General features: G+C 42.3%; 1 protein-coding gene across 1 annotated transcript; it reads left to right on the top strand.

Annotated features, from left to right (window-relative positions):
- The first annotated feature begins 1,530 nt into the window (after window positions 1–1,530).
- On the top strand, window positions 1,531–12,779 carry peli2 (pellino E3 ubiquitin protein ligase family member 2). The gene is made up of 6 exons (XM_033643241.2): window positions 1,531–1,835; window positions 6,862–6,991; window positions 9,332–9,433; window positions 11,154–11,351; window positions 11,500–11,688; window positions 11,879–12,779. The coding sequence occupies exons 1-6, from the start codon at window positions 1,732–1,734 to the stop codon at window positions 12,455–12,457; spliced, it is 1,302 nt and encodes a 433-aa protein (XP_033499132.1). The 5' UTR covers window positions 1,531–1,731; the 3' UTR covers window positions 12,458–12,779.
- The last annotated feature ends 12,087 nt before the right edge of the window (window positions 12,780–24,866 follow it).

Genomic DNA, 24,866 nt, shown 5'->3' with positions numbered 1-24,866 from the left:
CTGCCCCTAGGCCTGTAGTTAAAGGCCTAATGCAGCTTGATCCTTGTGCACAACTGCTGAAGGAGCTGAAGTTCACTCCTCTGTACTATTAATGGACAAGTATGTGCAGCTATGAACGGAACCGACAAATGCCACGGATTAATCTGAGTTGCATTGCCTACAAATGGAAGAACACATCAGTGTATCTTGGTGTACTGCAGAGTTTAGGTACATAAGGGTGTGGAGGCAAGTATGTTCACAGGCCCCAGCGACCCCCTACTACCTTTTGTTTTTGTGTCAAGTGTTATTGCACTTTGAAACTGAACACCAGTTCAAACAGAGGGCCATAATTGCAGAGGCAATAGCACCACCGATGGGCCCCTAACCAGTGAGGGCACCTCCAGCCATGCAGGTTCTTGTGAAAACAAGACAGAGGCAATAAAATGTTGATGAGACTGCCAGACAAAAGTGGAGAAGTGGCACATTCATCAGAAAGGCGTGAGAACAACTGCACATGTGGGATATAGGTAGGTTGAGGGGTTCTTGACATCCAACCTGTGGACATTTGGTTACATTACACAGTGTGTGAGTCATTCTAAGACGAAGCAATTAAGCAAATTACTAACCTTGGTGTTATTATCATTAGACCGATTTGCATCTTCTCACATGGAGCTGAGTGACTGATAAGATATTACAGAAGGAAATAAGCACATACCTGTAGGCTGGCAACCAACAAAAGGAAAGATGAGAATGGGAAGCTAGACAAAATGAAACGATCAATATGAGCAATGGTAATGTGAAAACAAAACTCCCAGGCATGCAGATAAAAGTCAGGTCATTAGGTGGCATAAACAATCACAGGCATTAGCCAGCTGCAATAAAGTCATAATCAAATAAGGCGCCTGAAAGGGCCCAGGGGGGGTCACCAATAAAATAAGCAAACCTGATTTCACCATCCTTTCACTCTGCATGTTATCTGAGTCAGGAAATGTACCAGCATGATTATTTTATCACCATGTGTTTCCCCCTATTACTGCCCCTCCTCCTGCAGGCTCTCTGTAGGTCTGTGTGACTTAACACAAAAGCAGCTATATTTAATAAAATTATGTGATACTTTATAGAATTGTGCTGGAAAAGAAATGAGTCATACGATGCCCGCATCAGAAGGATGTTATGACGAAATGTGTGTAAGTACTTACTCTCGTTAAATATGGGAAACTGGAAACTTCTCAGGAAAAGTATGAGCCCTTTAAGAATTCCCAGATTGTACTCTTTGTTTACATAACACAGGGTGCGATCCATGGACCATGTGAGGTCGCGACGGTAGAGATTTTTACTCCAAGCACGATAATGTCGCTTGTTCAGGAACATATTTAAAGCAAAATGCCTCCCTTTAGTTTAATTAATAAATGTTATAGCTTTATATAGCACATTTCGGTTAACAAACACGGTTTTAAATAAATATTCAATCCGGAGACCCCCTATAGAAAGTAAAGAACAAGAGAATGGTACGTTCCGGCCCTGCTCCTCGCTGTTTTTGTATCTGCTTCAGAGCGGATTCAACCGCCAAGTAAGTTACATTTTGCCATGTCACGCTAAAGAAGTTTGAGACCAGTTTATTTATAGAAAACTGGACTGGCGTGGGCACTGAGACATATGCCGCTGGATATATGATCTGAAATGAGAGCCCGTCGTGTTTTTTTGAAGGTAATTCCCCGTGATTTTTGAGCCGCTGTTAGTACTGTATAGCTAATGTTACACAGTGAAGCCAGAAGCCTCATGTTTTCGTCAAGCCAGGAGGAGCACTGCGCCCCGTCCAAAGACCCAGTGAAATACGGGGAGCTGGTGGTGCTGGGGTAAGTTTCACCTTTCTGACATATATATATTTGGGCTAACTTTACTTTATAGTCGCCTCTACGGTAACGTGAAGGCGAGTATTTACCTCGAAGTCTCACGAGAAGGCACGTACGTAGGTAACGTTAGGCTAACTGAGCGACGTGAGTTGCGAAAATAAGGTGTGAAGTTCAGTAATGTGGGTTTATTTGAGACAAACATCGACTTGTAGCCCACACAGATACGTCTCTATGGTATATTCAGAAAAATCGTCAAGCCCAGTTTAGATTCACGCGCTCACGTTACTCCACTAATCAGACACGTGCGCAATCAGAAATGTGTACATTTTCGTTACGCCGACTTGATGGCGATGTTTCAGTGTGTGATCATTGGGAAAGAAACAACAGTATTGCTTCATTTGAGCCAACCGACATCCACGGAAATAGATGCGTTCAGGACAACCAAAGAAACCTGGGTGAAATGAACCCCATACTCAGCAACTCTGACCAAGGCGCTCCCTCCTTGCTACCTTAAAGTTGGATTCATGGGGTTTTAGGAATTCGGAAGTGGTGATGGTCCCCTCCCCCAGCCCCCAGGGTTCTTCCTATTTTCAAAACTATCTGTGGCTTAAACCGCATTACTTTACATCTGTAATACACACACACACACACTTAATGTAGTTAGGCGCACAAGGGCAGGGTTTGCTTAATTTCCAAGATGCCCAAATTGGCACACAGGTCATTCTTAGGTTCAGTTCTTTGAAATCACACCTTGATTATGCCAGCATAAAGCTGATTTCTCTCCATTTACGAATGTCTGCTGTCCACATGGTCACTTAAGGGCTTTTACCACACATTTAAAAGGCTTTTGGACATCCTAAAACCAACATGAGCTAGGAGTGGTGGATGTGGATAATGTCTTTCATCACCACATGTGAAAATTTATATCACAATATCCATGTAAACTGGCGAAAGTGGATTCATTGGTAAGGATAAATTGTCCTTACCTAATCTAGCAAATTAAACAGGTGTAACCAATCCCTGTTAAGCATTTTTACTTGGAAAAAAATGACTTAAACCATCAATGGCGATTATCAAAAAATCTGCCGATTAATTGATCAGCTACTCGTTTATTTGTGTCAAACCTGCTGGAAAGTCACAGTTGACATCAGATCTTGTTTACTGATAAATCCTGATTAAAAACCTGCCCATTTTAGTCTACTTTATTGTGGGAAAGTTCTTCTAGTGTACTTAGACAGCATTTTACATGTGAGTTCTTTGGCTTTGTTTGCTAAATTTGTGAAAAAGTAGAAAAAGGTTTCAGTTGTTTTGGCACTGTTCCTGAAATTATCATATTGCCACTTCAAATTTTCAGACAATGCCCAGCCCTAATCTGTTGCTACTATAAAAACAAAGCAGTTATAGTAGCATTAGCATACATGTCCCATCCTGCCTCTGAGTAAAAACTGGTGTGGCTTTTTCTTTGTTTGTGTCAGAACTATTTCAAAACCACAACTGTGTTTTTTCAGGAGAAACTGCAGCCAACTATCATTCTGAACAATCATGTTTATATTGATAAAATGTCAGGGGAAACAGCTGCCTCAGATGATGATGGAAAACACCTGCTGTGTCATCAGTGATTGGATTTTGGCCAGTGCCTGCAACTCACTTTAAATGAGCATTTTAAGGTGTTTGTGCTGTGGAAATTACATGTATATAATGTTTGTTTGAAGCACTTGAAATGAGATGCTTATATATGCCGAGCATGGTAGAGTGTGGTTTAGTCCCCTGCCCTCCACCCATACACTCACAGCCATACTGCTTATTATAAGGGACAAAAAGTGCTGACTGCTTATTACCCCAGGCTGAACATGTGGCATGTTTGAAGCTGATACTTTTGTTCTCTCCCCTGACATAAAGACACATATTTGAATCAGATGTGACGGGTGTATAATCACTGCCATGACATCACATCCCACTGATAAAACTGATGGTAGACAAGATAGCTGACAGCATGGAACAAAGCTTGTTTGAGCAGCAGTTCCCTCAGTGGTGTGTTGCCATGACCGTGGTGGCTCTTATTACTTGCATGGCTGCCCCCCCATCTCTGCCTGGGCGGATTGGCTTGGTGCTGGTCAGTGAGGAGGAGGGGGGGGGGGGGGGGGGGGGGAGTAGCTGCGTGGGTATCCTGGAAATGAAAGGATGGATTGATCAGGACTGAGCCTTTGCCTCTCCTCAGCTTCCTCTGTCCATTGTGGCTGGGAGACTGGGCCTATTGATGAACTTTGTACATTTCTCACTAAAGAACGGCTCGGTAAAGGAAGTGTACAAATCAACTCGGGGACATCCTTGGTACAAACTGGCACAGATAATTGAGATGCAGTGTTTTTTTTAATAGAAATCCCATTCATCCAAGAAAGAGAAGAGTTATCCTTTACATTCCTCACCTCCACAACAAGGTCAGTGAAGTTGGAGCTGGTGTGGTGTCAGTGTCTTGTACAGGGTAATGTTCGTCAGATGGATACTCAAGGCGATGGCAGCCTAAATCTCAGTTGACGGATGCTCTTCTCTCTCTGTGCCATCTGGCTGCCTCCCATGTAGCGATGATGTACTGTTGATGCATTTGCACAGTTTAGATTGACCCATCTGAAGCACTAATAGCCCGCAGTTGTACTTTGCAGCATCATCTAACCCCTGTGCCATTTTCTGTGACCCTTTAAGGCCACCCTGCGTCTGTGTCATGCTAATGAGGGTTATAACAACTCAGCATATCTCCTCCTCATTCTGCTCAACACTAGCCTTTCATGTTAGCATAAGAGGTAGGAGGTGCTGTTGGCTCCTTAGTGCAACCCTGGAGGATAGGTGATACGCCAGAGTCTTCTAATCCCCGCTCCTAAGTATTGGAAGGTAAATCCGCTGTCTGTCTGGCACAGGTCAAAAGGGAAAGCGATCACAATTGGTTGGAGCGCAGCTTTAAAAAGCCTGTCCTAGCTAATGTGACGGTGGCGGTTTCTAGATGACAGAATATTGTTCCTCAATGTAATGGTGAATAATAGGAGGTATGTGTGGCATTTCTCAAAGAGCCAGGGGTATATTTTGCGGTTAGAATTCATCGTGGCCAAATGCTAAGCTGCATATCATCTTATTGTGTGTTGTATGTGAGACATCCAGGCACAGGTATCCAACAGATAGCCCCCCTACAGACTCAGTAGGAATCTGAAAGACATATAGGCCTGGCTGCTCTTTATTTAGGTGGGGAGTTTCTGGGACAGGTCGAAGGAAATTGGAGTATAGAGTCGGCACACTGTTAAATTAGCTTCAAAAGTGTGTTTATTAATGAGATCGTCAGTATCTCTGTTCCATATGAATCTGCTTTTGATCAAGGCCACATAGGACCAAAGGATTCTTTACTTCTGATGTGCTCTCTGTCCTGTAACATTTCACCAGAGTGAGTCTTTTTAAAGCAACATCTGAAAGAAAACCACTATTAAACGATAGTTAACATTAGAGGTACACTTCTACTAGGGATGTGTGGATTGGACTAGTCGATTAAATATTGCTTCCCTCGCTAGTCCCTTAAACTTATTATTAAAAGTAGTATTATTTTATGTGATTGCGTTCACATAATCAGGCACATTTCCTAAAGATTTATTTTCCTGAAGAATATTGTTTTCATCAGTGTTATTTGTCAACTCAAGTCGTCATGTTTTGTAGGATAATGTGCAATGCTCATAACACACGGTGCAAAGCGCTACACTTTTCAGCTGCATTTAAAATACAATAATAACGATTTCAAATAGCTCTTACAGTATATACAGTATTTGCTCGGACAGTGTTTATCCTTATAGACCAAATTATGCAAAATTTGGGTTGGTAAACGTCATTAGGAACATCCCTAACTTCTACACATTTTAAAACCCTCATACAATTATTTATTATCCACAATTATATTGTCATTTTCCTCCTGTTTTCGGTGTATTAGTTGTAGTATCTTCCACAGTATGATCAGCGCCTCTCTAGCTCTCTGTGGGTGGCTTGTCCTACAGGCCAGCTTTGTGCACTGTGCTGACTGGGACCATGTGTTTCCATGCCTGGCCAGCCGTGTGGAGACATGGGACAGGTGGGCTAGCTTTGGAGGGAGGTAGGGGAGGGGGCTGTTGTCGCTACTGTTGCATTTGTGTTGGAACAAAGAGGAGAAACATCGGATTGTGTAGCGGTTGGTAGAGTTAACTTTTCCATGATATGCATTGCTATGCAAACTTGAGGCTTTTGTTGGCGATATTTGCATTGTGCAAAGTATCTGTTCAGCACACCGTGGTTACATGTGAGTGTGTGACAGAAGGTCTGTGTGTTGGATGGGAATAGAGCATGGGGTGTCCCAGCTGTAGGAACCAGCTGGTGGATGGGGAGAGGAGCAGTCCTACCGGAAGGGGCTCCTTCATTCACAAGGAGCTGCCTAGGCTACATGCCTCAGAGCAGACTGAGGGGCAAAACTGATATTGAGAGGTGAAAACAGAGAACGCTCTCAGGTTCTCTTCTGGTGGTGCTGAGGCTTTGAAATTGATATCTTGGAGCTTTCTGTATCAGTGTAAAAAAAAAAACAGCTAAGAGAGGACGTGTTTCAGTCATGTGAGCCTGTTCTCCACCCAGACTGTGCGTTCCCAAAGTGATAGCAAACCTGACATGCATCTTAAAACCTGCTCCTGTCTGGGACACACCAAAAGAACAGCTGCAGTACACAGAGTTGGCACACCGAAATCACAAGTACCAGAGTGCATTATGTAATAAGAGACATTATCCAAGGTAACGCTTAGATTGCTAATAGGGTGCATTAGATTGCAAGTGATGTAATGCATGGTTAAAGCTCACTTTCAAAACACGCAAATGTTTCTAATTCTCCGTGTTTACTTGTCATGTGATTACAACAATTTACCCTGTAAATCTCATTAGACGCATCTTTTTGCAGCTACAAAAATGTCTTGCATTTTCACAACATTTCTTAACAGTTTTGCTTATTTTCTGTCCTTTCCCTCCGCCTCTTTCGTGACAGGTACAATGGCTCTCTGCCCAATGGAGATCGGGGTAGACGGAAAAGCAGATTTGCGCTATACAGGAGGACCAAAGCCAATGGTGTTAAACCGAGCACTGTGCACATCCTCAACACTCCCCAGGCCAGCAAGGTACAGATCAGAGAGTGAATAATTTATTAAACGTAATTGTCTGCTTGTATTTTGATGTGTGTTTTAGACAAATGTATATAAGCATGTAACTGAGTAACTGAGACAGAGCATTAGAGTCATTTTGTCAATATACTTAAGCAGTTGTGAATTTTAGTTGTGAGTAAACGCAGCAGATTTAGGCTAAAGGGAATCACAGCTGAAGGAAAGTCTTGGAAAAACACAACCGACTGGTTTCTCAGTGATTTCAGTAGCTTATGGAACGTGCCGTGAACTCCTTTACATTATTGTTGGCAGACCCTAATGTTGACATTTCCAGTACAATAACCGTAGTTCCTCGCTGGGCCTCATAGCTTTTCTTTGCACTGGAGCGCCTGCCAGAAATGGCCTCATCCAGTATAATACGTCTGCCTCCCTGCATTCCTGCCGTTGGTTCCCAAGCAAAACTGCTAAACAAGCTAGAGGACCTGCTTACCTCTGCACCTCTCGGAGGCCGATATTCCAGACATTTGTTGGGAGTTTAGCTTGCTGGCTAAAAGCCCTCTGGTTCAGGTTACTCTCACCTTGTGGAACCTGACTCCTGATATCAGCTCAGAGGTTCTTCTGTGACAGACGCTTGTTCTTCGCAGAGAGATTGTGCATCATTCCATTCGAGTTTGAGCTGAATGTTGTGTCACAGTGGTCTATGAAATGTGGCCTAATGTTCCTGCTAGGTTGTTTTTTTTACCACACAGCTCAACTGAGCAAAGAGTGCCCTTTACACAAGTAGTCACAGACTGTTTTAGAGATGGGAACTGCTGTGACCTTCTTCCCCTTTCACCACTGTTGCTCTTTGCCACCCCGTCACCAGGCCTGGGATTAGGAGGGTGAGCTGAGGAGGAAGTTGTTGCAGTTGCCTGACCCTGCGCTCCCAGCTGTACACACGGTCAAATATAGCCATTCCTTTAGGGACAAGCAGGGTGGTGAGCTTGATTAAAGGAGAGCCTTCTTTCTGAGCAAGAAGCAAACCAAACCACCTCACATTTTTTTTCTTTTCTTTTCTACAGCAGTACCCCCAGCCTTCTCCTGCTCCCTTGCAGTGTTGCAGTCTCATACGAATGAACTGAGAGTGCTCTGTGGCTCTGAAGCTGAGAGGGAACGCTCACGTGTCTGTGCACACTCTGGTGTTCATGATAGATAATGAGGAGCTCCCATGATGCCACTGCCAGCCTCCTATTCAGATCCTGCCCCTGCTTTCTCATCTCCCCCACTTGATCTCAATTACTGCATTTGTGCAAGTGTGATTGTTTCACGTCGGCCTTCCTTTGGGGGGCTGCATGGCTCGTGGCTGTGTTTTTATTTTCGCTCCTTCAACCGAGGGAGGGCGTGTGTGACATTTAAGGAGTGGTGGTGTTGTGCTTGTAAAGATATACGTTTCCGTTCGGAGCGTGCATGAACTTCTTTTAGCTGTAGAACAGGTGGAGCACCATTTGTTTGTAGTGGCGCAGTCGAGACAAGACTGCATGCGATGATGACATTTGTACCCGTCTGTTTCTGATGTTACAGCAGAGTGTGGTCGCGCTGATGACCCACTTTCTCTCTCCCTCTTTCCCTCCTGCACGTGACAAAGCGGGGGGCGGGGGGCTGTTTGGGAAAATGGAAATCCGCAGATTAGAGCGTGATGATAGTGGCATGTGGTAAAGTGTTGATGGGAGCTGGGTCTGAGTGGCTTTAACTCTGAGGCAGTTCAGCTGGTAGGCAAGCCCGTGTTAACTGAGGCCAGTGGGCAGTTTATGGTCACTGTCATGGAAGTGTGACTTTACATGCTGTTTTCTGTTCCCCTACCAGAAATTCTTGCCACAGATCTTTGGTTGTAGGCAATACAATGAAGAAATATTTTTAAAAGTATACTGTAAAAACACCATAATAATCCACTGTAATAAAAAGCCTAGAATTTTTTTGTTGTCGTTAAAAACAGAGTGGAAATGAGGACAAATATATATGCTCTCCCAACAGGCACATTGTTGTTGACTCTTAGGATGTGACGCATCAATATCATGCATTTTAATAGTGAGATTTGTTTTTCCTTGAGCTGTAATTTAACCTGGGCAACGATGCAATGATTGCATAAGGCACGGTTGTGTCACTCCTGTTTGTGAACCTTTGGCACTCTCCGATCCGGTATTAAAACCACAGACCAAGACATCAAAGACTTCTCCTGACTTCACGATAACACAAAACAATAAAACGCTCCCTTGTTGTTGGTATGCCTGTGATACATTTTTAAAACATGTAATTTTTGTGTGGTTAATATTGCATCACAATGTGTAGCATGTTTGTAACAAGTTGCTTGTTATATTTCAGGCTGTGAGCTGTAAAGGCCAACACAGTATCTCCTACACACTGTCCAGGAACCATACAGTAGTGGTGGAGTACAGCCATGACAAAGACACAGACATGTTTCAGGTAAATGACACTGTTGTATTTTGAATGACCTGTTGAATTAACAACTTTTGATTACGGCTGCAGCTAACAATTACCTTTATTATTGATTCATTTTAATTTCCCAGAGCCCAAGGGGATGTATTCAAATTAGGGCTGAGCGATATGGGAAAATGATCTAATTGCATTTTTTAAGACCAATAATGTGATTATGATTTGTTTGCTATATTTTAAGTTCCTTTTCTTCCTTTTATCTTCTTACTTATCTATATCTATATCTATATCTATATATAACTTAATTTGGTCTGAGTTGCAGCACACGGACAAACTGAAACCTTCACTGTACATTCACCACCACTTCACAACTTTACTGCTCATTTCTGCTCTGATTTCCAGTACCTGTCTGCTCTGAGCTCATCTACCTTCTCTCTCTCTGAGCCAGACCCTCTACACACACATTACACTTCGCTTATAACAATGTAGTATGTAAACATGTGGCAGCCTTGGCCATTTTTTTTACACAATAGTGCTGTGAGCATCAAGCTTGCACATGACATTTTTCAAGTTGTTTTCATCTTCTAGTTTCTTTGCATATGTCACATGGAGTGTTAGGCAGCATGTGTCCACGTGAAGCCCACAGGGTCACATGTTTCTAACCCTCTGGTTGGTTAAATTGCGTTGCATCAAAAAAATCTCTGCTTCTCTTACACTGGGATACTGATTTGCATTTGATTAATCCGTCAGCCCTTATTCAAATAGCTAGTTTTACTGTACTTTTTAACATTCCAAACTTAAAAAATATCTAATTTAATACTATATATGATGAAGAAAGGCATCAAAACATTACATTTGTGAAGCTATAATTAGCTAATGTTTAACATTTATTCTTGAAAATTGACTTGACATTGAAGGAATTATCAAAATAGTTGTCCCTTGATTCTCTGTGAATTTGACTAATGGTTAAATTGACTGAACTTTTAAGCTCTACAAGAATATTTGCAGCTACGCCTTAAAAAATCTGTGCACATTTAGTTGTTTTCCCCTCCCTAATCCTACACTCCCTTACACCAGTGAGTACATGTGCCCTGTATGTGTCCTGTCATCTGTCCTGTCTGTAGCATTAATCGGAACATACAGCATGTAGACAATGACCAGAGGGAAGTGAGCACTGCAGACACGTGTTTCACATCCAGCCCTATATTGTGTCCATGTGTCTTAGAACAACACTGAATAAATAGAAACACGGGCACAGCAGAGGAGGGGAAACTATTAAAAAAAACACAAGACTTCAAATTTTGAGATGGGGGAAACAAATGAGGAAATGAAACAGGGAAATGCTTATTTTTACCTTTGCTTGTTCAGCTTGAGATCTGTTTGGACATTTTTTTCATTGTTGAATCCAGTGGTCTGCTTAAGAATAACCTTGAGATATTATTTTTGAAAAAGAAAAAAGGCAAAAGAAACTTGGATTGTCTACAGCACACCGCTGTATGGAACTTTGGTAGAAAACATTGAGACACGACACACGTTGATACACACAGCAACATGATTTTCTCCGCCATTATTCAAATATCAAACTGCTAAAAAAGGCAGAACTGCCGGGAAGCAGAACAGTTCAGTTCAAATGTCTGCAGTGAATTAAAAAGAAACCTCTTTTCACCCATGCCAATATATGAACAAGGGATCACAAGAAACAATAATGTATTACAGCATGGTATTGATTAATAACTGTGTTGCTTTGTAGATCGGGCGCTCCACTGAGAGTCCCATAGACTTTGTGGTGACTGACACAGTAGCAGGCGGCCAGGAGGGAGAGGAGACTCCCATCACACAGAGCACCATCTCTCGTTTTGCCTGCCGAGTTGTCTGCGAGCGTAACCCACCGTTCACCGCTCGCATCTACGCAGCAGGTTTTGATTCTTCCAAAAACATCTTCCTTGGGGTAATTACTATGATATACCGTATCTCTATTCACACCTCTGTCTTAATGGAAGGTGGGATGTCCAGTTTGTGCCTGTAAATCTTGCTGTATACAAAGTGGACCTCCACACAGCAGATCAGTTTGCATATATGCTTCGTCTCACCCACAGGAGAAAGCTGCAAAATGGAAGAACCCTGACGGCCACATGGACGGACTAACAACCAACGGCGTGCTGGTGATGCATCCTAGGGGTGGATTCACGGAGGAGTCAAAGCCTGGTGTATGGAGGGAGATCTCTGTTTGTGGGGACGTTTACACCCTGAGAGAGACTCGCTCAGCACAGACCCCAGGCAAACTGGTCAGTAGCTCCATACAGACACCACATGTATATAGCAGAAGTGTGACTGTGACTTCTGTGAAGCAGATGTAGTAATAAGCAGATGTTTCTTAGTTCACAAATAGATTATGGTTATGAGGGTTACATGCATGACATAAGCAATCTTAGCTAAGTGAAACTAAACGTGTGTCTGCTACATCACCCTCTGCAGGTGGAGCATGAGAGTAACATCCTGCAGGACGGCTCCCTGGTGGATCTATGCGGAGCCACTTTGCTGTGGCGTACTGCGGAAGGCCTCTTTCACACTCCCACCCAAAAGCATCTGGAGGCTCTCAGGCAGGAGATCAATGCAGCACGTCCCCAGTGCCCTGTAGGTCTCAACACGCTCGCCTTCCCCAGCATGCAACGCAGCCGCGCCCTCTCCTCTCTGGAAGACAAGCAGCCTTGGGTCTACTTGGCCTGCGGCCACGTGCACGGCTACCACAACTGGGGCCACCGGTCGGAGCACGAGCCCAACACCCAGCGAGAGTGTCCCATGTGCCGGGTGGTCGGGCCCTACGTGCCACTGTGGCTGGGTTGCGAGCCCGCCTTCTACGTGGACACAGGTGCGCCCACTCACGCCTTTGTGCCATGCGGACACGTGTGTTCGGAGAAATCGGTCAAGTACTGGGCGGAGATCCCTCTGCCCCACGGCACCCACGCCTTCCACGCCGCCTGCCCCTTCTGTGCCACCCAGCTCAGCCTCACTCAGGGCTGTTCCAAGCTAATCTTCCAGGGCCCGGTGGACTGAGCTAACGGGTCCTGCTCTGGCAGAGGAGATTAGACAGGAATGCCAACATGCTGTGAAACTGTTCAGATTATTTTGTGCTTTCTTTTGTTCGTGTAAGCCAGCTGTGGAAAGGAGTAAGTCTTCTTGAGTTCTGGTCATATACTGTGGATTCTGCACAACAGAGAGCCATTACAGATTGTTCAGGGCCTCTTGTGGCTATGTGGATGGCCACTGTGGGATACAGAGACGTGGAGCACACTGGACCACAGATGCCTTGCTCCTCCAGAATGAAATACTGTTTCAGCTGTCCTGCAAACCAACTGCTTTAAAAAAAAAAAAGACTGTTTTAAACTACAATGGCTGCTGGTTTCCCATCAGAGAGCCGTGGATTTAAATTTGTAGAAGGAATGAAATGATTTTACTCTTGAATCAGACGGAACCAGATAACGGTGGTGTATTTGGTTCTATTGGGAAAGAAAGGGGGGGGGGTTATAGTTCAATTCCTGGAGGGTCTAAGACAAAGTTTTTACAGAGCCAGACAGCTGGACTGTTGGCTGGGAGAGAAGCCAGGAGAAACTTGGGGTCTAATGGCTTACTAGTTAAGTGTTCCCCATTGCTGTCGGCCCTGAACCCCCTAATGGCATCTAGATCATGTAGCTCTCCGGATTTTGGCTTCCATTTGCTGAACAAACTTAGAAGAGGGGGGAAAAAAGACTTTTTGTGTACAGAGATATAATCCAGTGCCTCAAATCCCATTAAACGGTGGGAATATTTTTAATAAACGAGAAAAGATATTTTGTCGAAGGCAAAGGGAGAGATAGTTTTGCATACGTGAGGAAACGACAGCCCACATGGATTCTTCAACACATTTTTATCTGACGGAAGACGTATTTTACTACACTGAGGCCCTTGTACTGTTTTGTAATGCAAATGTTAATATATTTTTCTCCAGCATAAATAATGTGTGTGTGAGAATGTTTGAGAGTGCGTGCATGCGTGTGTGATTGTGTGTGTGTGGGTTGGATCGTGTGGGTGCCCTTGGGCTTTGTTTAAATCGCCCTGCATCATTTCACCCCAATCCCCTTTCTATGATCTCGCCCACCACCCAAAACACTACCAGAGAGAACACAGGAATTAAACCAACCTCGCAGGGTTTGACAATGAATGTACTGAAATACATCGACTCTCCTCACTGGTGGTGCTTCGATTATACAACTTGCTTTCTCAGTGGCTGTGCTGTTAAAGGTAAAGGTGACAGCCTATTCGCAGTGAAAGACAACATTGGAACTGTACTACCATTATGCATCATCCTGCTTGCTACCTTGCTAGCTAGCTGTGTCCCTGCCCCACACACACATGTACTGTATTCAATCTGCACTGTTGTTAGCTTTATCCCATGCTGGGTCTGATCCAATGATTTGTACGCTGTCAAACCTGGGCACAGTCTCAGCAGCATCCAGAGATTATACCAAATATAAGGAGGAGTTTTTTTTCCCCTCCACATGCGAGATGTAACAACCACTCTCTCCGATCCAAAGTGTTTCTGTAAACAATCCCTAAACCCAAACTGCTGCTATGGTGGAGTGTTGACGGCTCTGGATTACAGTCAAGGCTGTTCAGTCGCTCGCAACCAGCTTCCATGGGAATAATGATATTATCACACGCTATGCCAAATTTGGTAAACTCTATTGTGTGTGGATGAGTCAAGTTGTCCGGAAACAAAGTAGCAGATCAATTGAAACTAAAGAATCTGGGACGAATCTGTGCATTCTTCTGTGATGGTAGCTCACCAGACTGTGCCCATATGTAGAGTGTAGTTGAAGGCATTAATCCTGCCTCTAGTTTAGCAAATATTGAGCATTAAAACTATAAGACATTGAAGGTAACGCTCCTATCATAGCATTCGAATTTTCTTCAGGTTGCATTATGATAACTAAAACTCAGAGGAATCACTGAGGGGCAGAATCTACCTTGAAGTGCAGCCGTATGGGGTACTTGTCCATAGTTGGTTTATTACCTACAGTAGAGCTCAGTGGGCGTGCTCCCACTTTGGAGAAGCAGCAGGACTAGCGACATGGACTTCTTTAACAGTTTATGTGTACGCTATATGAAGGGTATATTCAGTGCTTTAGCTTTTGTGTCAGAAAGCCTGTTCTGAAGGGGAGGGAGTTCACGTGAAATCTGCTGTCTCATGTCAACATAAAGCAGTGAAATTGTTCCAAACACAGCGTACACTTACACTGATGTTGATATTTTTAGATGGCTTAAATACGTTTTGCTCTGCCCCCATCCACAGCAGTACATTGCTTAGCTTCTGTGTCGGTATCCAGCCTGCTTCTCCAAATTGGGGGTGTGCCAAATGACATCTACTTTATGTAACACACTGGCTGTGGATGAGTATCTGATATAACCCCACTTCAAAAGACCCAAACTATCCCTACAAGGGCTCCTTAACATTGAATTGCTTTCTTTTGGTTCCTTCGTAAGAGAAACAAACCTAGCATTCTTTTAAAGTATCAGCAGCATTATGCTTCACTCACACCACAGAGCATTTCTATTGTCAGATTTTATGTAACTGCCGAGCAAGGTCAAGTACTAAGCCACGTATTGTACAGTAGCATTCCTCTCCAACACTTTCAGCTCAAACACTGTGCCCATTGCTTAAGACCGTGTTCTGTAACAGCTGCAGAGTAGCTGCCTCAAACATTCCTCCTTGGTAAACATGGGTGGGGCCCTCGGTTCACCCAAGGGCTTGTTCTATGATTTTGTCTCCTACAGGAACTCTGTACACAAGCCATAGAACGCACTGATGCTCCCAATGCCTCCTTTGCAAAGAATAAAATATTTTTTAAAAATAACTCCAAGTGAAGTTTGTCGTCTCTCTGATTTTTTTAAGGCCTTCACAAAGCCTGACAGTCATGTGAGGTACGGCTGTGATGTTGATTCAGTGGCTTGTAAAGGTACGTACAGTTTAACGAAGCTGCTTTTGTGAAGCTACTGCCTTTGAACTTCCAGATGTCTCAGCTGTGTGTGCACAACATAGCAGTGATGTTTAATCACAGTTACATATGTGTTTCATCATTCCTCAGCACGGAGCATTTCTCTGCTATCTCGATTGCCAAAATGGCCCTGGATTTTGATAGCTCTATCAAACGCCGTATTTTGTGAGATAAGGGGCACATTTTTCTTGAAGTCTTATTTTATTCACATTTCACGTTGTACTTTATCAGCCTTATCTTATTTACCATTAAAGATGACTGCATGAGCAACAATCCCTGGTGCTCAGTGCTGAGTGTAGTGTCCTCTCTTGAGCCACAAGAGGGCACTATTTCATCAACAATAGAGAGATTGGCAGTAAGCCCACCACACCACTGAGCCTGCGGCATTCAATAGCCCAAAACACAGAGCAAAGAAATGGAAGTTTGATGTTTATTATGAAAAGGGCTCAGTAGAAATACATTACAAATACATTTGAAACAAGAGAAATTGAATTGACTAAATTTGCATGCTCATAGATGCCTGGAAATCCTCTATATGTGCAATTACTCTGCAGCAGAATATATGTAGGCTGTGTATTTATAGTTTGACTGATTAATCTTTAACATTCCCTGTGTCTTTGCTTTTGTATGTTTTTCAAATTAATTATACTGTCCTTAGATTTATTCCAGATTTAAACCCTGGCATCATACATGAGGCATGGCAGACAAATATGCACAGTCGTGAGCAATTTCTAGCTTTTATTTTTATGTGCATGCAAAAATATTGTACGATGACGATGATGACATTTCCCATCATTCGCATGTGACTTCATCTCCTCTATAATAAGGGCACATGAAAGGGATTTAAATACATAACATGTCAGTTAGGCGTTTGGAGGGGAATGGAGCTGTGGGATGCCATGCTTCCTAATTAACATTTCTGCAGTAGATGTGAGATGGGTTCATATGTCTGCACACTTGCCTGTTTTTCTGAATGACAGAAGAGACACCGAAGGTGACAGCATGCTAATTTTGAGATCACTCGGTGGCTCCCCTGCCTTAAGCAGGGCAGGGTTATGCAAATAAAGTGGAATGATACAATATTTTTCTTCTTCTTGTACCAGCTTCCTGGATGAGAAAGTAAGGTTCATGTGCTGTACTGATGCAGGTCTTTGTAATAGATTGACACAAACCTTAGAACTTCTATCATCACCTTTTTAAACCTAATTAACTTCTAACACTTTTCACATAACTCAATTTTGCAGGATCATATTTTTCAGCTGCATCAGTTGCATTATAATTGTACTAAAAAGTTCTTTGGATAAGTCACACACATACACATGTATTATTATTTAGCCTGGCAATTTGCCTCTGGAATGAGTGAAGTGCTGAGAGAGATGGTGTATCAATGAATACAGTCAATAAACTCTTGATGCTAAAGGGGTACTCCAGCATTTTAGTATTGCAAATCTATAAGGAAACTCACAAAAGACAGATTAAAAAATCAAGAGGCCATGATATCCTGACTGTTAGCTCCTATAGAATGGGTAAGCTCCAAACATGCTGACTCCCATGTTTCCCATAATGCAACTCAATAGCATCTTTGATTAGACAAGGCTTTAAAATATTGTTGCTGTGTAAGTACAGTTACTCCAGTTCTATATGGTTCAATAAATAAAACTATATTTTTACACACTGTAATTGGCGAGTGTCCACTCATTCGTCCCTTCTAAAAAATTCTTCGACACATGAGTAAATGGCTAGGTAAGACATTGGCAGTGTCTCCAAGGCTGTGTTTATTGGGGGACAGATCACAAGTGCATAATGTGTCAAGGGATGAATTCTTAGTTGTTGGATGGATGGCTGGAGTCATTACATCTGCTAGAACTATACTCAGGTGTTGGAAGTCAATGAAACCGCCAGAAATAAGAGAATGGGTCAGCTGTATGACAAAAACTGCCTCTTACGAATCCATGCTGACTAGGATGACTAATCGTGTTCAAGGACCAATCTGAGGGGGATTTTTGGAATTATTTTTGCATAGTCTGGGGGCCTGGAAGTTATTATCACTATTCATTTAAATGTGTTTATTTATTCAAATTTAATTTTGTTATTTTGATTGTTTTTTTCCTGGACTGGGACCAGTGCTGTAGCTCCTCTTGTACGGACCTCTGTTACCCTGATGTAGGCCTATTGCATTTTATTTTTGTTTGTCAAGATTGAATGTTTCATTTGATGTGTAGAACTGTCATGTGCCAACCTAACCAAAATCGAAATTAAAATTTGAATAATATTTTTTAAAAATTACATCTAAAATAGTTCATAAAAGACATTTTAATCTAACGTATCTATAACTGCTGTCTTGTGTTGTTCTGGACTAAGTGTACAAAATATTGTACGTCAAATTATTCCAAGGGATATACATATGGGGGTCCCTGATATCTTGTAAGGGGTCTTAAACTGAAAGAACATTGAGAACCTCTGCTCTATGAGATGAGGAAATTTTGGAGGCTTTGCATTTATAAAACTATTATAATGGTAAAATACAAAAGAGTGCTTTGCTCAGGTAAACATTATTTTCACATTGGTGGTTTTCACCTGACGATAGCCTGTAATATGTAAATAGGGCACTGGGGGAGGAGTGTTGGGGGTCATTGGGAGCAATTGGGAGCATCAAACACTTAATTCCCTGCATTCTGGTGAATTTTTATGCAACAATTTGTGCATTTTCTGCATCAGTTTATGGTGTAAATGTCTTTAATTTTGTCAAAATAAAAGCCCTCTGCTACTTTCATGTTTTTACTGGAGTGGGCGGGACAAATGCACATGATCTAAATATTAAGGGGGCGTCCCCCCTGCAATCTACGCCCATGGTTGGAACACATATGCAACAGCTGTCCGTGACCCAGCTGTCACATGGCAGAAGACACCTTCAGCTATCTGTCTTAAAGGTTTCCGTTTCTTTGCTCCAGGACCTGACATGTGCAATGCCACAGGTGTCTGTGGGCCGTGCGCCAAGTTATCAGCAGGACACCTTAGCTGGCAAGTTATAAGGCTGTGATATTTACCTCAATTACCCAGCATGCAACTGAGGCAAATTATATGCAGATCATCATCTGTAAATAAGAGATAGTGCTCTTCCCCTCCCGTAAATTAAGTAACAACCCTCAGAAGCAAACACAAGACACATTTGTCTCCCTGGTTTTTAATATAGTAAACTTGGCAGCCATTTCTTTTTTATCTCCTGGCAAATTGGACTGCCATGGCACGGTGGCACATATTGGACGATGTTGTTAATTCCTCACTATTTCTGTCTTGTGTGGTTAGTCACTATTTGTTACGGGAGACTGCTTCTTTTTTTTTTTTCAACACTTCACTGATATTTTGCTCTAAACTGGGTCCACCTTTCTTTATCCATGCCCAAGGTCAAACACCTCACACAAGACTCTCACTTCTGAGTCACGCAATTTGATCTTGTCAAACAAAGGCATCACGTTTTTTTGCATCTCCTAGCTTTCAGCGAGCTTTGCAGCGCTAACATTACACAATTGAAGCTGTATGCAGTGCAGTTTGAAGAGGATTATGATTATATCAGGCCTATTTACTATTTCATGTGGCTCTTGATGATACTTTGTACTCAGCCTACTCAGCTTGTTACTTTCTCAATGAATAACAAATGAGTTGTCAAATAAAAGGCAAATAAACACAGGCTAAAGAGAAGCTGGTACAAATATTTTATTAGAAAACATTAGAGGGGGAAATAGGTTTGGAAAATCAAGCATTAAATTCAAACATTAAGAGTGTACCTCTTTGAGCCTCTGATGCCCTCTCTCTCTCATCTGCTCTTACAGAGGCATGTGGCGTCCTGCCTACTCATCCAAACAAGGGGACAAATTACTTTAATTATGGAGTAATTGCAGAGTCTTGTGTTAATTAAATCTTTATCAGTTCAAGTAAGTGGATTTCTCCCACATGGAAACCATGCAGAGACGTGCTGTCTTGCTCTCCCCCCCTTCTGCTCTGTCTAAATTTTCAACACCACAGCCTGAGACCATCTTTTATTCCCACTCTCACCCGACTCCCCCCTTCTCGCTCTCACCCCTGGGTCTCACACTGAAATGATTGGGATTAGCATCATTTGGGGAAGAGGGGGCCTTTTTTCACCAACTCTGTCAGTAGCCAGCTGTTTCTTCAAAAATACCATAACAAACATGATAGCACCAGCGTGAGGGAGTGTCCTCCGCTGGAAAATGAGATACAAGATTTATCTTAGGTTCCTGGTGTTTGACAAAATTGAATCCTCTCATTTTAATTGCTCTCGACTAGGTGTGCTGCTCCAGGCGATGGAAACAGGAGCTCTGTATGTTGTCCCTTGTTCTCTACAGACTATTATGTTCCATTGTGCAAAATGCCGATTATGATTTGCTTTATCCTTGTCATCTATCTTATTTAGGATCATTTAGGTAGCCACATGTTACAAAGGAACAGCAGTCAGCCCTGTTATTACGTGTGTTTGAGTCCCCTGCTTCTTGTAATGAGAACAGGATCACAGAGGAGAATTAATCTCTCTGAAGACTTACTCACTGGTTCAAGGCCTCACTGCATTTTAGAGAAAATGCAGGGAAATTGACTTGTTTTGTTGATTTTTGTCGGCCCGGCATTTGATCCAAGGTTTGGAATATTAATGCAAACACGTGTCAAGTGTCTTGCAGCTTTCGCTTGACAGTTTTTGCCCAGAATATTGATCCACGGTTGCCTGAGTAAAAGGAGACGGTTACCAGGGGTGCAGTAACAAAATTCTGGGCCCTGTGCATGAGCAGACTCTGTGCCCCCCTGTCTCTCGTGTGTGATTCCTGGCTGTCTGACTGCCTTAAATCTGAACAACTGCTCTGGGAAAGACATGACAGTGTGGTGCTCCACCTCCATAAGCAGTCAATCACTCAGCTCTAGCTGCATTTAAAGATGAATCCTAGTGCAGGCCAAGGAGGTTAAAAAGAGGAGAGGTCAAGGGGGTCATATCACATCATGTCATTGGGGTACAACACATGCACAGTGAAATCTGGTCTGCAACTGCGGAAAGGCTCAATAACTGGCACACTATCATAGAACATGGGGATGAATTATTTGTTTCACTCAAGCATCCACAGTCTGCCTTTACCAAAAACAAGGTTATGGCTGGAAATACAATTCTGCAGTTCTTGGAAGTTCTTGAACATAGGACCATAAACATATGCCTTCAATATGAAAACATTCTGTTGTATATCGGCCACCATACATTAGAGTGTACCCAAATGTTCATTTAGGCTGAGCGTCATCAGACAGCCTCCACTACTTTTTCTTATACAAAGGTCAGTCTCATAATTTCATTTCTCAGCTAATTTTAATTTAGTTATGGTACTAATAACTTAGAAATAGAAAATTGCAAACAAAACCACACTTTTCATTCCAGGCCTTTTGAGGGCCCCACTCCCATTTGAACCCTGGGTAATCAGTCCTTTTCCCCTACTGCGACGCCCCTGACAGTGACAACTGTTCATGATAGAGAATGGTGGGTCTCCAGAATGGCTTGACTCACTGCAGTGGTGTATGATAGTTAAAATGAGCCCCAGTGCATGCTACAATGATGGGCCCTAGTGCCAGATTTGGCAGATTTAGCTATACTGTAGTATCCTGTCACATGATCAAATACAAACTTGATATTGGACAATATCAACATACATATTACCCAGCAATCACTACTGCAAATCTGTATATGACAAAAATACCAAATAAAATGGGAGATGATTCAATTAATTGCATCATTTTTATAGTTCATTTATATATTTTTACAGTTTATGTAGAATAAACGCATAAGTAGATTCCTACTGACTATTTCACACACACACACACACACACACACACACACACAAAGGCAAAAAGGGCATGTTAAGCAGATGGCACTGTTTTTATTTTAACATGAGTTATTATTTCTGATCACAAGGGCCTGTTCCCCCCGATCACAACCGCACTGCCAGCACTGTCTATATATATGCCCCTGACTCACTGTACCACTTTGTGCCTGAAATGTGTGATGTGTTTTGTTTTAACTTTTTAAAGTCGACTGAGCGCGGTTTGTCTTTGCACGCCTGTGTCACACATGCTCAAACGCAAACACCACAGTGTTTGATCTTTTAACATCTACAGTATGTGAATTTTGGCTTGTGGACACTCTCAGCGAGCTACTGTTTAGCAGTGCGAATGTTTATGGGACGATGAATGGGGTGTAATATGGCTGTGAAGCTGATTCAAAAGGGCTTAACTGGATTACAACTCATTTCAAGGATGCTTAAGGTAAGATTAAAACAGATATGTGGTAAGTGAGGAAAATACAAAATCAAATAGATTGAATTTCACTCACTGGTCTTGTAAGCCACTTGCTCATGCATGGCTATCCTGTGTGTTTTTGCGAGGCGCTGAGTTAAAAAATCAGATGCCTTTCTATGCGGGACAATATGATTGTTAGTGTAAAAAAAAAAAGACATTCAGCAAAGGGAAACATACGCACATTTCAAACAACAGTTTTGCTCTGTTGGACCGTCACAATTCACCATTAATGCCCTTTCTTATCTCATGCTACAAATCCCCGGAGCTGGAACATTAGAAGTCTCTAATCACACACACTGGCACACATTGAGTGTGTGTACATGCACTCTAGCACCACTCACACACATGCACAAACTCACACACCTCACATAGAAAAGATAATGAATTTAATACCACTGCTATTACAGTCAACTAATGTTTGTTAATAGCCTGGTGCCATATGGAACGAGGGCCTCACCCATGTGGGTAATTCCTCTTTTTGGACAAGCTGTCAATAAAAAGGCCTTGCATTTTGTGGATGCATGTGGTAGAGAGGGGGCGGGGGGCTGGTGGATGTGCTTAATCCAGCAGACTCTCTAATGATGCGTCTGTGCCTCGAATGGGAGCTACAGGCCTCTGAATATACTCGCAGCTGTGTTTTATCTTTCCTATCACGGCTGAAATATGTTCACATTAGCACTCCATTGAGCATTTGTGCATATGCTGTTCAGTTTGGCTGGGTGCAAGACTCTGGTTTCCGATGTGGCGGGGGGCTAATGGAAGTAGTGGTTTTAGAGAGAAAACTTTATGACGTGCCTGATTACCCCCCCAAACTCCCCTCCACTACCACCACCACCTCCCCAAAATTCTCCTCCCCATATCCCTCTGGCAGCACTGCAGCCCAGCGGATAACCAAGCGTGGATTAGCAGTGACATCACACTGAAGAGATGGCTGAGCCCGAGTGTGAGGAAGGGTGAGTACTTGGGTGCGCCCGCGCCCGCGCGTGCGCGTGTGTGTGTCTCAGATGGGTGTGAGCATTATGTGTGTGTTCAAGACTGATTAGACGATGAGGGTGGTGGTGAGAGGGAAGCGAGGATTAGAGAGCCATCTGAGAGTTGGCTAGGTGCTGACACCACTCCACCTCACCAAGGGCTCAATTTACTGAGGGATCAGACTCATTTATGGTGGGCTGGGATTATTATCAGTTCAATAGGGCAATTTCTTTATTACAGTCACCCTTCAACCTGTGAAATATGGACACATGTGAGACATTTATGGGTGCATTTATCTTGTTTCAGCTATAATCTACTTCTTTTCTGCTACAATTAATTGTGTATTAGCAGCAGGTAAAGTAGTGATAGTGTTTAAATGAAGTAGTATGAGATCGAAATGTATAATTTCAGATGGAAATCAAAGTGTTTGTGTGGCAGTGTACCACAAAAAAACTACATTTTCTTTCTTTTTAAAATGACTATTAGGAATTTCAGACAAATTCCATCCATCATACTTCAACTCCCGGGAGTCTGCAGGGACTGTGGCGTGGAGCTTTTTCTTTTTTTAAAGGCTCAAAATCGGATGAGACAGGCAGCTATGTTTGAGTTTGGGTTTACCTGGAATGTCAACACTCTTAAGCTGGCCCTCTGTATTGAGCCCCTTGTAATGCATTGAGCATCATTCACCTGATTCTTCGACAGCACCACAGTCCACTGAGAAAACAGGTTTCATCTGCATCTACGACAACAGAAAACAATGGTGGAGAGAAGGACGCACACGTTTAGTTGTAGCCTTAAAACAAATGTAAGGGAAGTGGAGGCTGTGCCATTCAGTCCAGTTTGAGACCTATTGTGAATTTGTCAAAGACTGCCTACCAAATACATATCCTTCACAACCAAGACTGGAGGTTAATTTTACCTTGGAAACAGCTACTCGTGAAAACAATCTCACCACAAAGTGCATTCAGTAGATGTTCAAAGGCAGCTGAGTTGCCCAGTTATGAAAATTCAAATGTTAAGAGTCTCCAACAACCTCTGAATGGACAGAAATAGTTATGAAAATGTATGCAATGTAACAACTGACTTTTTCTCTGAGACATGCCACTAAAAATGTGAAAAATATTGGATAAAATGCAAATCCTATTTGACTCTGAAGTGATCTTTTATTTATATGTTTACTCTGTTGAGGTAATTTTGTTTTATTCCGTCCAGGTTTTCCATAAATTCAAAGTCATGGATCATGAGGACCTTTGTGATCTTAAAGGATGATTGTGGACATAAAGGACCTGTTATCCATGATACTACAATGTAACCTTGCTTCTTTTCCTTTTCTGTTTTACAAGACGTTTCACAAGCATTTCACCTTAACCTATGATTTCCCTTCCTGTTGATTTGGTTTTGTCTGTTTTTTCTCTTTTCATAAAAAAATAAAATAAAAAATAAAGTGCAAATGTTAAAACTTCCATTCCTCTGTGGATATAAAGGAAAGGACTTGCTGTCATCCATAGAAATAAGATTTAGAGTTCATTCCTGACCTTATAAAAAGCAGCTAGAAAACTCAGTACATAATTATTCATTTGACTGTAGATACAGTTTGTAATCTAACATGCATCCATACTTCCTATTTGAAAAACCTGAAAAATAGCCAACCAAGCATAAATATTAACATAGAGTAACACAAATATAGAAGAAATAAACAGGCTTAGGTATTTATAATTTTAGCTATTTTCAGATTAATGAATTAACTTTTATATTTAGAGATGTTGTGCTTGTGTAGACAAGAAATACCCTCAGTCAGCCATGTGAACAGAAGTGATGAGATCTCAGCTCTTCACTCTTAGCGTCTGAGTCACAGTGAACCAATAAAATTATAAATGTTTTATATCCTTTTTATATTATATTTTAAACTTTTATAGTTTCCTTGCAGTTAACCAGGAATTATAATTATTAGATTTTCACAGGCAGCACGTCCGAAGGAAAAAACACTCTTCTGTTCCTCCTCTGCAGCGACCCTAAGTCGTTAGTGATTCAGCTACAAAATAAATCACAGCTACTTCACTGACTGCTGTAACTTTAAAGGATGGTGCCCCGCTAATATCGCGAGATTACATCGTTGG

Source organism: Epinephelus lanceolatus, chromosome 15 (assembly GCF_041903045.1).
Source record: "Epinephelus lanceolatus isolate andai-2023 chromosome 15, ASM4190304v1, whole genome shotgun sequence".
NCBI lineage: Eukaryota > Metazoa > Chordata > Actinopteri > Perciformes > Serranidae > Epinephelus > Epinephelus lanceolatus.
This window is presented reverse-complemented; position numbering and strand designations above follow the sequence as displayed.

What these genes read in the sequence shown, in the direction of transcription:
- peli2 (XM_033643241.2), top strand. Translation starts at nt 1,732, where the DNA reads ATGTTACACAGTGAAGCCAGAAGCCTCATGTTTTCGTCAAGCCAGGAG. An exon ending in AAGACACAGACATGTTTCAG is followed by an intron (nt 9,434 to 11,153) that starts GTAAATGACACT and finishes GTTGCTTTGTAG; the next exon opens with ATCGGGCGCTCCACTGAGAG. An exon ending in CCAAAAACATCTTCCTTGGG is followed by an intron (nt 11,352 to 11,499) that starts GTAATTACTATG and finishes TCTCACCCACAG; the next exon opens with GAGAAAGCTGCAAAATGGAA.